This window comes from Ursus maritimus, unplaced genomic scaffold, assembly GCF_017311325.1.
Source record: "Ursus maritimus isolate PB19 unplaced genomic scaffold, ASM1731132v1 scaffold_7, whole genome shotgun sequence".
Taxonomy (NCBI): domain Eukaryota; kingdom Metazoa; phylum Chordata; class Mammalia; order Carnivora; family Ursidae; genus Ursus; species Ursus maritimus.
Window position 1 is genome coordinate 82,877,020 of NW_024426885.1, and position 15,450 is coordinate 82,892,469.

General features: G+C 38.9%; 1 protein-coding gene across 1 annotated transcript in view; it reads right to left on the reverse strand.

Moving 5' to 3' along the window:
- Window positions 1-15,450, reverse strand: part of RYR2 (ryanodine receptor 2) — a 528,108-nt gene that overhangs the window by 325,788 nt on the left and 186,870 nt on the right. The window contains exon 17 of the mRNA XM_008689669.1: window positions 5,895-5,990. Within this exon, the coding sequence (XP_008687891.1) occupies window positions 5,895-5,990 (96 nt within the window). The remainder of the gene's footprint in view (window positions 1-5,894; window positions 5,991-15,450) is intronic.

The following is a 15,450-nucleotide window of genomic DNA, read 5'->3' on the forward strand; positions in this document are numbered from 1 at the left end:
CTTACCTGGAGGGACTTTTTTTTTTTTCACGTTTCACATTGCTGGTAAAATATATTTTTTAAAAAGCCCTCTGAATCTAGATTCCCCATTCTCTGTTCTCTTTTTCTTTGCAGCTATAACTTAATGCTTCGCTGAGAAAGGAAGGAGTACAGCTGTATGAGGACTCTTCCAGCATCGTTCAAAAATGAGTCATTTTTGACAAGGGACTTAGCTGGCTATTAAATTAGTAACCTTTAATTGCTAATACATTATTTCAAACATTGAGCGAATATCCTTGAAAAATGTACACTATGTTTCCCTGTCATAAGTGATCCATCAGCATCAAATGTAATTTACTATCATGATGACCCAGGTCATTATTAAAAACACCAGTCATTATAATGTGTTTTAAATGAAGCAACACAGGCAGATGGGTGATTACATCATGGTGGATGGTAGGGTCAAACAGGTATTGACCCCAACAGCTATCACAAAAGGTTTTCTTTACAAAATCTGCAACATCATCATGATTCTCATTTTATGTTTCTCATAAGGGTCAGGTGCACAGTCTCCTCGCTATAACCAGAGCTGACTTTCCGCACAATCGAACGATTTGAATCGGGGCACCTGGGTGGCTCACTCGGTTAACCGTCTGCCTTCAGCTCAGGTCATGATCCCAGGGTTCCGGGATTGAGCCCAGTGCCTCCATGCTCCATGGGGAGCCTGCTTCTCCCTCCCCCTCTGCCCCTCCCCCTCACGTGCTCTCTAATAAATAAATAAAATCTTAAAAGAAAAAGATTTGAATCAACCAAGGGCTGAAGTTGCCTTCTTCAAAGTTACCTCCTGGAAAATTGTCCCTTTCTGTGGCCTCATTATGTGTTGTTTAAACTGCGGATACCATTCCGAAAGGTTAGCTAGGATTTCTGCATCACCAACGGTGGGTCTCATACAATATTCTGTGGGCTCCTGCTTTTTCTAACTCAATTGTTCAGACCTAAGTACATATTTTTTATAGTTTTTTTTTTAATTAAAGATTTTATTTATGTATTTGACAGAGACAGTGAGAGAGAGCACAACCAGGGGGAGTGGCAGGGAGAGAGAGAGAGAGAGAGAAGCAGGCTCCCCACAGAGCAAGGAGCCCTATGTGGGGCTTGATCCCAGGACCCTGGGACCATGACCTGAGCCGAAGGCAGACACTCAACCAACTGAGCCACCCAAGCGCCCCTTTACCTACGTATGTATTAAGGAAGAGGCTCCTGACACACAACATTCTGGGTCAGATTATTCACAAGTAACATTTTTCCCTTTTGAAAAATGAGGAGCTTATGCTCTGCTAGAATTACTTGTGACATCTCTGGAAGCTTTAAACTATCGTATTTCCAGGTACCACATGCTGTATGGTGTGTGAGCACACGCTCAGGCAGTTCGATCCCCCCAAAATTCCTTTTTCTGCTTGAACCCAGAGGGAACTTCCTTCATGGCACTGACTAGGAGTAGGGAGAGGTTGGCAGGAATCCCCAGGAAAGCCACTCTCACCACTGCAAAACTATCTGCAGAACAGACCGCACAAAAGTAAGACCCAGAGAAGGTGTGCAGCCTCCTGACCTGTGGACTGTGCTTCGTCAGCTGTCCCTTGAGATGCCCAAAGAGCATTTCAAGTGTGAGAGCATCCTCAGTGTGGAGACCCAGCCTTGGGAAACATATCAGTTCAATCCCCTGGACTTGCTCATACACATCCTGTCTTTTCAATTAAATTTGGCCTAGAGACACAGTCACACAGGAAGCATGGGGAAAGGTCTAATTGATCCTTTTTCTTCCCAAGAAATTCATAGTGGCTGTTTTTACAGACTGATCAGATACTATGCCTCGTGCACTTGCGATACTAGTCAATTTTCAATGAATCAGAACATGCATAAAAAAAATGCTCACTCCTCCTTCTGAACCCCCACGATTATATAATAAGATAAACAGTAGTTGGCTGGGTACCAGATACCGTCAGGGCCCTGCTCAAATTCCCATCCTCTGTGTTCAATGAACTGTCAGCGGCCGGCTTCGGCAGTTCTCTTCTTCAAGATTTGCTCTGAGCACAGTGGCAGCTGGAAAAGCCACAGAACTCATGCTCTCTGGGAGCAGCACCATTCAGTGACAGAGAAAAGTGGGCGGTAAACACCCTAAATGTCTCCCTCCCCCACCCCAGGTGGAAGAACTGAAAGGCACATGTCCTACAGATTTTCCCAGAATTCCCCAAGAGAAAAGCTCCAGTGACCCAGGGGGGTAACTTGCTCATCAACACACCCCCTTGCACTCTGTCTCCACCATGTCTCATGTGGACTCACTTCCCAAATAAACCTTTAAACCTTTCCTAAGGTCGACTGCGGGCACCAAATGAACCTAAGCTTCTTCATTATCACACTCTTCTGCTGACCCTTTGAAGGTCTTCATCAGATCACTAAGTATGCACCAATTTATTCTGATTTTTGTCCATTGACCTTTTCTGAAGGAAATCTTTTTTTAAAATTTAAATTCAATTAATAAATACATATGTATTATTGGTTTCAGAGGTAGAGGTCAATGATTCATCAGTCTTATATAACACCCAGTGCTCATTACATCATGTGTCCTCCTTAATGCCCATCACCCAGTAACCCTATCCCCCCACCTCCCACGTCCCCTCCAGCAACCCTCAGTTTATTCCCTAGAGTTAAGAGTCTCTTATGGTTTGTCTCCCTCTCTGATTACGTCTTGTTTTATTTTTCCCTCCCTTCCCCTATGATCCTCTGTTTTGTTTCTTAAATTCCATATATGAGTGAAATCATATGATAATTTTCTTTCTATAATTTCACTTAGCATGATACCCTCTAGTTCCATCCACGTCGTTGCAAATGGCAAAATTTCATTCCTTTGGATGGCTGAGTAATATTCCATTTTACACACACACACACACACACATACACCACATCTTCTTTATCCATTCATCTGTCGATGGACATTTGAGCTGCTTCCATAGTCTGGCTGTTGTGGGCATTGGGTTTGGCTGTAAACATTAAGGGTGCAGGTGTCCGTTTGCATCACTACATCTGTATCTTTGGGGTAAATCCCTAGTAGTGCAATTACTGGGTCATAGGGTAGCTCTTTTTTTTTTTTTTAACTTTTTGAGGACCCTCCACACTATTTTCCAAAGTGGCTGTACTAGCTTGCATTCCCACCAACAGTGTAAGAGGGTTCCCCTTTCTCCACATCCTGACCAACATTTGTTGTTCCCTGTCTTGTGAATTTTAGCCATTCTGACTGGTGTAAGGTGGTATCTCATTGTGGTTTTGATTTGTATTTCCCTGATGACAAGTGGTATTGAGAGCATTTTTTTCATGTGCCTGATGGCCATTACGATGTCTTCTTTGGAGAAGTGTGTCTGTTCGTGTCTTCTGCCCATTTCTTGACTGGATTATTTGTTCTTTGGGTGTTGAGTTTGATTAGTTCTTTATATATTTTGGATATTAGCCCTTTATCTGATTAGACATTTGCAAATATCTTCTCCCGTTCTGTAGGTTGTCTTCTGGCTTTGTCAACTGTTTTCTTTGCTGTGCAAAAGCCTTTTAACTGAAGGAAATCTAAAGCTCATAGGGCCCCTCGCTCTGCTCTGTGGCTCATACACAGACACGGAGACCAGCAATGCAGCTGGAAGTGGACGAGCTGAGGAGAGCATGTTCAGGAGTCTCAGAGAGAGAGAAAGATGTTGCATATGTGAGCACTCAGGAAACAATAATGTACGACTGAAATAAAGTTATGCATGTGTGTATATGTCTTATGCATATCATTATTGTTACTGTCTCTAAAAACTCCGCAGTATTCTACTTCCTTTAGGAAAGAAAAGCAGTTCATTGAAAGCATGAACGTAACTGCAGTAGAGAAAATCTGCTTAGTGAAAAACATTTCAGATACGTACAAAGTAGGAGGCTATACAGTACAGCGAACATACTTCAAGCCTGAGGTAAGATTATGAGTTGGGGTTTCATCTTTGTTACAACAATTAATTCTCCAATCAGTCATTTGAATGCACTGTGCCTCGATTTCCTTTCCTCTAAAGTGCCATGTCAGGTTCAGTGTTCTCCAAAGGTCCTTCCTACTCCTGACGTTCCCTGTGCTTTCTGAGCGCACGGGACGTCTACCTGACATAGAAGTGCCCGTGATCAACAGCTGCATTGGACAAAGATCATAGCAAAGAGCAATTTGTATCCAGTGGAACTGTGCCTATAACCAACTAAACTGAAGACTCTAGACACTGGATTCTACTTGGCTGAGTTTAAAGGGTGCTCCACTCTGTTCTTTCCTTCCCTCTCTCTCTTCTGCTGTGAGCACTCTGTGTGTGTGTGTGTGTGTGTGTGTGTGTGTGTGTGTGTGTTAAGTGAAGCCTCTGATTCATCTAACATTAACACTGTCCTGAAGGTAGCTCGGCCCTCCTGTCTGGAGATTCCCTGTGCCCAGAAAAGGGGATCAGCATACTTTTTTGTATCTACTAGAGATTGCCAACAGTTCTGGATACTTTGACCCAATAATGTATCCATTTTTGCAATCTTGCCATCATTTTGTTGCCACTAACTTGACCCCTTCCTCCTAGCATTTATTCACTTTTCTCCTTATTCCAGATATTCTGTATTGGTCCACACTCATCCCGTTCATGTTGCGATACCCTGAAAACCCTCATCTTATAATTCTTCTGCCTTTTTTTAGTTCAACAATCTCCTTCCTTATATCTGCAACCCAACAATCCAGCAATGCCTTAAAACTCAGTGTGTGACTCAAATTTCCCCTCCTCCTATATCTTAAACACTAAAATTTCACTCTGTGACTTAAAATTTCCCTCTTTGACTACAACCATCCGTTCTTCTATTCATTCAATTCCAAAAAACCTATCCTTGAGTGAGTCTTTCTTATGCAAAAGTCATGAAATTATGTCTCTATTGGTAAGCATTTTCTTAAGTGAATTCAAACATTCATTCATACGTTCATTTATTCAACCATTCAACAAATACTGTGAAGCACTGACCCAAAGATGAATGAAATGATGCCCCCAGCCTCAAGGAGCTCATTGGAGGAAAAGTACGTAACATAAAGGGGCATTAGTGATATAGAATGGCAACTAATGAGATGCTGTGCAAAGAGGGAGGAGCAATCCATTTTGGTTTGGGGTGTCGCTGATACAATCTATGTTGCTAGACAAGCTCAGGCAGGCCTGGTTATCAATTTTAAGTTTCCACAACACCCAAATAAGAATAACATACTTGTAAGGAGGGCATGTATTGCATGGTGCACTGGGTGTTATACACAACTAATGAATCATCGAACTTTACATCAAAAACCAGGGATGTACTGTATGGTGACTAACATAATAATAAAAAATATTTAAAAAAAGATTTTAAGAACAACAAAAAAAAAGAATAACATACTTGTGAGAGAGAGAGAGATCAGGTTCATTGCCTGTAACTATTTTGCTATGACAAAGACTACTAATATTAATATCCATTCAATCACTTTAAAATATTGTGCTGTAGGATTTGGAAAAAATCAGATTTTAGGCTATTATCCAAGTAATCTTTTGAACACAAGTTAAAAGTAGAAGTTTCAAACCAGTTTTTTTGTTTATATAATACACGTGGAGTAACTGATTTGAAAAAGAATGGGAATTCTGACTCTACATTTAGGGACTTCATTTTTTTTAATGTAAATGAACTGTAAAATTGCTTTTCAGAAATAATAAAATACCAATGATTTTAACAATAAGTAACATTTTTAAACTATTAAAAGGAAAACATTTAAATGGCACTGATGCTCAGAATTTGTTTTTATATCTTAAAGAACGTAAAATAGAAGAAAACAGGAATAATGCATAAGGACAAGGATATAACCAGAAAACATACCAGAAGAAGCTTCCAGTCTTTCCAATCGGCTGATCAACCAGTCAAGGGAGCCAGAAAACTGAGCACAGTTTTTACGATTTCCTCTAATTAGTGCCGCTGAAAAAAGAAAAAAACAGACATCACAGTTATGTGACTTTCCAGTTTAAAATGCAAGGTAAGCTGGTAGTAAACCCTAAATGCTGGAACAAGAACAATATACTTTGACTTTACATCTGAGACATATACAAATATATAGACACATCTACATATACAAAATTGAGATTTTTTAAAATTTAAATTCCATTAACATAGTGTATTATTAGTTTCAGAAGCAGAGTTCAGTGACTCATCAGTCTTATACAACACCCAGTGCTCATTACATCACGTGCCCTCCTTAATGCCCATCACACAGTTACCCCTTTCCCCCACCCCTTTCCCCTCAGCAACCCTCAGTTTGTTTCCTACAATTAAGAGTCTCTTGTGGTTTGTCTCCCTCTCTGGTGTCATCTTATTTTTTCCTCTCTTCCCCTATGATCCTCTGCTTTGTTTCTTAAATTCCACATATGAAACCATCTGATAATTGTCTTTCTCTGCCTGACTTATTTCACTTAGCATAATACCATCTGGTTCCATCCACACTGTAGCAAATGGCAAGACTTCATTCTTTTTGATGGCTGAGTAATATTTCATAGTGTGTGTGTGTGTGTGTGTGTGTGTGTGTGTGTACACATACCACATCTTCGTTATCTTTTCATCTGTCAATGGACATCTGGGCTCTTTCCACAGTTTGGCTACTGTGGACATTGCTGCTATAAACACTGAGGTACAGGTGCTCCTTCTTTTCACTACGTCTGTATCTTTGGGGTAAATACCCAGTAGCACAATTGCTGGATCATAGGGTAGCTCTATTTTCACCGTTTTGAGGAACCTCCATACTGTTTTCCAAAGTGACTGTACCAACTTGCATTCCCACCAACAGTGTAAGAGGGATCCCCTTTCTCCACATTCTCGTCAACATCTGTCTCGTCAACATCTGTCACTTGTGAATTTCAGCCATTCTGACTGGTGTGAGGTGGTACTGAGACTTTTTTTTTAAAAGAATTGATATTTATTAATAGGGACTGGAAAACCACATAGCTCATTAGAAGGAATATATTTTGAGAAAGTAACATTTCATATTGGGAGGAAATGATAAAGGATAATGGAAAAACCAGTGTCCTGGGAGTCTCCTCACTTGGGTTCTGATACTCATTGCTTTTAATTAGCTGTGAGACTAAATTATTTAATTTCCCTGGAGCTCAACTTTCTTACGTATATAATGAAGAAGTTAAGAGCACGTGAGTTTTCCTGAAAATGTAGCACAAAATACTAGGAGATATAGTTAGTAACTATAACAGGCACACAGAGAGATATAATTAATTGCTACCTGGAAAGAAGAGTGGGAGTGCAAATGGCTAGTAAGTTTGAAAATGTTGTTTTGCTCCTGTATCTCTACTTCCCTATAAAGTTCACAATGCACTTAAAGGACTCAGAACTCCTGTAGTCAAGTCAGCTGTTCTAACTTTGCTTCACTGAGTGTTTCTGACATGTGCTTGATGAAAGAAGCCATCTTACATGAAATTCCTATATAAGCTTTACGATCTCCTTCAACCCAATTTACATAATCCATTTAAAACTTTCAATGTCTCACAATCATGCAATTCTTCCAAAGTAAATCTGGTAAATATTTTATAAAAATTCTATTCTTGCCCATGAGATTGTTCCAAAACAGTACAACTGCTTATAAAGGGTTGGTGAGGTGTTGACATAGGATATTTAATGGGAAAAGGATGTTGCCGTGAGAAAACAATCACTATTTAAAATCTGGTAGTGCTAGGAAGCAGTCGGAAGGAACTGAAGTTTGAGGGTACTGCCTGATTATCTCCTTAGTAACAACAAGACAGAGGAGTCCCTATTGTAACAGAGTGCAATTAATCTTAAAGACTAATTTATTTTGTGTGAAGATTAAACAATGATGCACTTGATTACTTAGACTCCCTGGAACCAGAGCCCCAGCAAGAACCAGCAAGCAGCTACACACACACACACACAGATAAGTGACAGGTGCCAGGGACAAATGTCAAGGATGAAGTGTAGAATGATAAGGAGTCCTATGTGCTCCACGAGGTTTCTAATTTTAATCCATAAGAATATCTGTTCATGACTTACAACAACAGCCACTGAAGGAGAGTATACAGTAAAGCTTTTGAATATTTACAGAGTCTCATTTGTTTAAACTTTAACTCACTCTTTAATCTCTGAGTTTTAAAATTAAAGATAATAAATGTTTTCTAGAGGTCAGATATTAGAGATAAGGTGCTTTTTGATGAAACGAACAATGTAAGAATGAATCCTTTCAATAAACCACGAAACATTTAAGAAAATCATATAGTAAGCCACAAAAAGAAAATTTCATTAAATTTACTGCAAACAGAAATGGTATAGCCCATGTTGGCCTAGCCCACTGATAGTAATGTAATGAAACTAGAAATTAGTAAGAAAATTAAAAACACACATAAAGTCCAAGAACTTAATAATTTAAACTGTCTCATTAATAATTGTTGAGTCAGTAGGGAATCAATACCACAATTATAGACTATCTAGTAAATAGCAAATACAGAAATGTTACCTAATACAATCAGTGGTAGATGGTCAAAACTGTACTCAAAACACTTTCTTTCACTGCTAACCAACCGGGTGAAAAATGTTACCTAAACATCCTTTCAAGATTTAAGAAATAACATCAATAAATATAAGTAACATAGGAAAAAGAAATAGCAAAAAAGAAAAACATTAGAGATAGAAAAAGTGATCAATGTAATATATTAAAATGGTAGGACTGATCAATAGAGTCAAGATTTTTTTTAAATATGTGCTAAATACCAACTGCTCTAATCATGAAGGAAAAAGACAAAATTAAGAATAAATAGGAATTATAAACACAGCCACTACACAGATCTCTGTACTAGAATTTTTAAACATCTAGGAAAAAGAATGGCTTCCAATTATGCATAGATATACATTTCTTTTCACCAAAACTGATCCAAAGAAGAAAAATCTAAAGGGAAAAATCTAAATAGAAAAATAAATCATGATTAATATTGAGTAGTGAAAGACCAAAACCTTTTTCTCTATACTCAAGAAATAAGTTATTTCTAAACTATTTCAAAGTAAAGAAACTAAGGAAACCTCCCTAATTATTTTACCAAGACAGTATAACTTTGACATCAATGCCTAACAAAGTATGCACATGAGAAAACTAGAGGGAACTCTTACTTACAAATATCGATCCAAAAATCTTACAAAAGGATGGTATTTACAAATAATATTCAGTAAAACATTAGCAACATTAATTCAAGTAGGGGTTCGTTTCTCCAATGAGACAGAAATGTAGTAAGAAATTTGTTAATAAGTCACAGACAAAATGTGATGATCTCAACAGACTCTGACAAAATATATATTCCTAATGAAAAATAAATTAAGCTCCGTTAGAAAGAATGCGTCCTGAACCTTCTCCGTGTGTGTGTATATCTGAGTGCAGGTAGACAGCATGCTTTACAGATAAATAGAGTGTGTGAAACATTACAATTCAGCAAGTTGGTTAAGAAGACATCAGTTAAGTGAATTTCTAAAGTAAATGAAAACTACACCGAGAATTATAGGGAAGTTCAGCACAATACAGTTTATAATAGCAAAATACTGGAAACGGCCTGAGTGTGGGCTAAGTCAACGGCACATCCCTTCAGTAGGCTAGTATATATCCACTAGAACCTGATGAAGGGTCATCATTTACCGCCAAGAAGAGATGCCCACAATACAGAAGGCCGTGCAAACAAATGCTATAAAGGAATATTGATCGTATGATCCCATTTTGTGAAGTAAATATAGATAGTCAATGTAAGTATATGCATAGCATGGAAAAATCATGTTTTTTCAGAATATTTCTTGGAGAATGAGAACTGCCTCTGGGAACTATATCCTGATCAGTCCCTGGAACAGAAGCACAGACCGTAAAGAACATTGATAAGGGTGGGACTGCTTTCCCAGTTCAATAGGGAACATGGTCTTATTTTAAAATAGGAAAGAAGATGAATAAAGCCAGGCGGGGGGAAAGGATCATGCTCTGTGATGTGTTCCTTCACAAAGACCCCTGAAGCCATAATAACTTCCATTGGAAAAAATAAAATAAAAAATGCTCAGTAAGAACGGCAGTTTGTTTTGTACGCACCTGTAAGGAGGGGGAGTTCTGTGGCCAAGATATTATGTAACCTTAGACAGAGGATATTGAAGAAGCATGAAATGGGAAACACTGTGTCCTAATAATCCCCCAAAATGTACAGACGTCAAAGAGGAGAATTAAGCCTGTCTCAATCCCTGAAATTGGAATTTGGAGTGAGCTAACTAAGCCTTCAGGAGAGGAGGGCCCCAACTGATGTCTTAGCGATGCTGGATTTGCACAGGTGTGAACAGACAATGCTTTAGTAGGTGTGTGCACGTGGGTGTGTAAAGTTTCATATGTGTATAATGTCCTATAGGTTCAAAGAAACATTTTCAAAAGGTTATACATTAAAATGGGTAGTTACATTTTAAACAAGGTTTCTACGTTTTTCTTTTATTATCTAATTTTTATAATGAAGTATTAATTTTAAAATCAAATAATACAATACAAAGTTACTTTCTTTTCAAGAAGAAAAGGTAAAACATCATTTTTACTGACAACTGCTGTCGGATGTCTCAAGACCAAGCCACAATGGCAACTTTGATCTCATGGTGCTTCAAGGTGAAGATGCAGAAACCAACTCAAGACAAACGTCCTTCCTCATGCAGGGGAAGCATGCCAAACCCCTTCAAATCCTCCTTCATTGCTGGCTAATGGGTCTTAAAGGTGGTCAAGACCTTTCATCTTCTATACATCTCTATTTTTCCTTATTTATTTAAAAAATATGAAGGTAGGGGGCACCTGGCTGGCTCAGTGGGTGGCATGTGTGACTCTTGATCTCAGGGTTGTGGGTTTGAGCCCCACGCTGGCTGTACAGAGTGCTTAAAAATAGAATCTGTTAAAAAATGACTGTAAATGCATCAGGCACCACAGCTGGCACTTGTGAGTATGAGCTTGAATATAATATAATGTATAATATATATAATAATACAATGCAATAATACAATGGTTTGAGGGTCTTCTTCTAGCATATTTCAGGTTCTTTTATATTTGACACTCTGTCTTATTACATCTCTGTACATGGCCTGAAATTTGGAAGGCATGTTATTTCTTAATATAGTGAATGGATAAATAGCATCCAGTCTCTTACGGAACAAGAACATCTGTGGTTTAAGTGTAGTACAACCTAAATACTATAAAAACAGTTTGAACTAAGCTCTAAAAAAGAAAGTGGTAGTTCACTGAACCAATTTTTTTCATGTTGAATAACTAATGAAATCTCTGAACTTGTATCCAATCAGAAAATAAAATGCAGGTAATATTGGCAGTCAATTGAAAATTTATGATTATAAAAAATACTCCATTCTGCATTTCTTTCTCTTTTTTTAAGATTTTATTTATTTATTAGACAGAGACACAGTGAGAGAGGGAACAGCAGCAGGGGGAGTGGGAGAGGGAGAAGCAGTCTTCCCGCTGAGCAGGGAGCCCAATGCGGGGCTCGATCCCAAGACCCTGGGATCATGACCTGAGCCGAAGGCAGATGCTTAACAACTGAGCCACGCAGGTGCGCCTCCATTCTGCATTTCTTATTTGTATTCTAACATCCCTGTGTCCTCATGCTTTAGTGTCTTTAAGCTCCAAGACTCAAAACTTCTCAATATACTCAAAGAATCAGAAAACTACAGATAGATTAAGGTATAAGATCTTCCAAGAAAACTCTCACTTTTAAAATTTATTCAATAGGGGTGCCTGGGTGGCACAGTCGTTAAGTGTCTGCCTTCGGCTCAGGGCGTGACCCGGTGTTATGGGATCAAGCCCCACATCAGGCTCCTCCGCTATGAGCCTGCTTCTTCCTCTCCCACTCCCCCTGCTTGTGTTCCCTCTCTCGCTGGCTGTCTCTATCTCTGTCAAATAAACAAATAAAATCTTTAAAAATAAATAAATAAAATAAAATAAAATAAAAAATAAAATTTATTCAATAAATACTGATTACCTGGCTTTGCATCTGGCACGGCTCTACATGTAAGTGATACAGCAGGAAATCAAATGAGGTTCTCCTTTGGAGCTTGCAGGCAAAGTCTGGAAATACTAATCATTCCAGCACAGACAAATGAGGGACCAAAGAACTAGAATCTAGAAAGATTTTTTTAAATTAAGATTTTTAATTTAAATTTAATTTAAATTTTTAAAATTCAGATTAACAAGTGGTTGCTCATAAGTCCTGATAACCCTAGAAACCAAACACAAACAAAAACTCTAGAATGTTGTTGAAAATTTTAAGAGTGCTGTGCCATGGAAACTTCTTGGAAAGCTTGAGGAAGCGTCCGTGCAGTTTGGGGACCTTGTGAACTCAGGTTTGATAACCCTGCCCAGGAAGTGGACAGGGTAAGAGAAGAAATGAACACCTGCTTTGCATAGACTGGCCTATAACACTGTGTTGGACCAGGAATGCATGGGCATTTCTCATGGATCCTGGGGGGACAGCATCTCTGTGGACTCGTCCTGAGTCCACTCAGTAGAGCCATCAGGAGCATCGGGAAGACTTCAGGAAGACGAGGCTGGAGGTAGACTACTAGCTGGACATGGCCAAGCAAGGAGCTGCCAACAGCCACCCAGAACAGACTTGCAGCTATCCTGTCCCACGAGCAGGGACTTGGCTCAAAATATCTAACATGCCCACCCGAAAAAGTCAGCTCCCAGCCACTGCCCGTCCCTCCAATCCCCCCACCGGGGATGGCAGCTTTAACCTTCTGGCTACAGCCAAAGAGGCAGCCACACAACCAAGTAACAACCGTGCTATGTCCTCTCCTCCCTCTCTCCTGTCATCAGGAGGCAAACGACAGCTGGCTCGTGGAGAAGGCAAGCAGAGACAGCGGTGTGTTCCTGCTCACACAGCTCATAGTGGAGCCAAGACTTTAAAGCCAGGAGATTTTAATTCCAGAGTCCACACTCAGGTCCAGTCTACGCTGACCACCCCCACCAGTCTCTTCCTGCTGGAACCCCCAATCTAGAAGAGATTAGGAGGAGTGGGATCCTGGTCGTGTATAACACATTAAGAAGCCATCTCACAAAATAGATTACAAAGTGCATTTCCATTAAAAATGGATTAGTGACCGTCACAGTCATTTCGTAGACATGAGATTATTACCAAGTTGAAGTAATGTGTTTTGTTTATAAACTGTCTTTCAGGATGTCCTGGAGGACAACACGGAAACGTGTAAGTGCCAGAGTAGTACCTGGTACGAGCGAGTTTGAAGCAAGTCCCCCTTTTACATCTCCCGACCACCTTCCCCAGTGCTTTACGGCATTTCAGAAGATATGCCACCTTATGACACCAGGAGAATGCTCCGGATGTGCCAAAATCCTTCATCACTATACTCTTTCCCCGTGTTAGAGCATTCAGAAACCAGCAACTTCTGCCTTCCTGAGAGGGCTGTGGTCTTTGCTGTTTGTTTCATCCTTTCCATCTCCATAAAATGAGAATTCATAGAGACAGTCTGCCAAAGAGCCACGTCTCAGACATCTTTAGAAAACCATCCTGGCTTGCAAGCCTCCTACAGATTAATTGTGCAGATTTCAGAAAAGACAAAAGCATGCTAGAGCAAGACTTTCAAACTATGAATATCGGCATCTTTAAGATCCTCATTTCCTCCAGGCAGCAGGCTCATAAATCTACGTTTGTCTAAAACACATATTAAATATATCCATGTCAGATTTTAAAATTGGTATAGATTATCATTCCCACCTGCTCTCTCCATGCTAAATAAACCTGCTGAAGGAGAAAAAAAAAAGAAGGCTATTTCCACACAGAAAGCCAAGACAGAACTACTGTCTACCTGGTTGGAAGCATGGGAAGGAGGTTTAACAATCTGAAGTTAATGACACTTGAGCCAAACTTCCTGATAGCTGCGTAAGGAAGGACTGTGAGGTATGAATGTCTTATGAACTCCAAATACTGTCGCAGGTCTGATACTTCTGTAGGCAGACTGAAGCATAGCCTCGCGTACGGATGGCTACTTATCTTATTATGATCACAATGACATCAATAAAAATTATTGGCCACAGATGGTTCTTAAGTCAACCTAAGACTGTACTCATGTTTTTTCTAATCAAGAAATCAGTGTTCACTACAATAAAAAGGGAAAATCAAGAGTAGCCAAAGAAACGTTTAAGCCACAAAATCTCTCATCATTCTCTTCACCTCGAACAACCACTAGTGAACCTACCATGTATAGACTGAAAGAGATCCTCCTTATATACATGTGCTGAATTATAAATACCCCATTTCTTCACTCAACTGAATTAATATACTAGCTTTCCCTTTCATCCTCGATTGTATAATATTACACATTTATGTTAACGACTTCTTCAATTATAGAAGTAATTGTGTAAATAGGGTAAGAATAAATACATAATAGAACACGTAGGAAAGTAAAAGATCTGTCCCCCAAAAAGCAGTCAACTAGCAGTTTTCTGTGCATCCTTCCAGAAACATATAGGGTGTACAAGAACGTATCTTTTTCTACATATTTTTTTTTAAGATTTTATTTATTTATTTATTTATTTATTTATTTATTTATTTATTTGAGGGAGAGAGACAAAGAGAGCATGAGCAGGGAGGAGAGAGAGAAGCAGGCTCCCTGCTGAGCAAGGAGCCCTATGTGGGGCTTGATCCCAGGACCCTGGGATCATGACCTGAGCCTAAGGCAGATGCTTAACCAACTGAGGCACTCAGGTGCCCCTCTACATATTTCTAATACAATGCAATTGGAATCTTAATGTGCATACAGTGTTCATCTTTTTTTCTTTTTTTTTTTTTCATTTAATACCATATCCTAGATGGCCATATTAAAAAAGAACAGCAATCTGGCCTGTCTTATATAGTTTTCCTGATGATTTGTTTATCTCGATTTTCAATGATAACATAGTACTACACTATTATTTTTGTAACCAATCCCCTGTTGACAGAAAAATAGTTTTCAATTTTATGCAATTTATAAACAATTTTGTAGTGGACATCCTTCCCACACTTGTGCAAATATATCTCTAGAATACATATCTTAAAGTAGATTTTCTAGAATAAAAGGAAATACACTTCAAGTTTTATGTGTACTGCCAACCAAAGTTTGTTTTAAATTCCAACAATGTACACTCCCACCAAAAACATATTACCCAATGTTTTCCCCAATAACGGGTGTTATCAAATTTTTTATCTCTGCCAAGCTAATAAATGAAAAATGATCTGTATTCATTATCTTCATTTGTAGTTATTTGTCATGTTGAGAATCTTTTATTATTTTATTTGTTATTCTGGGAACCGTTTCCATCTTTTGTCTGTTTTTACATTAGATAATATTTCCTTTTTTATGAATTTATGAA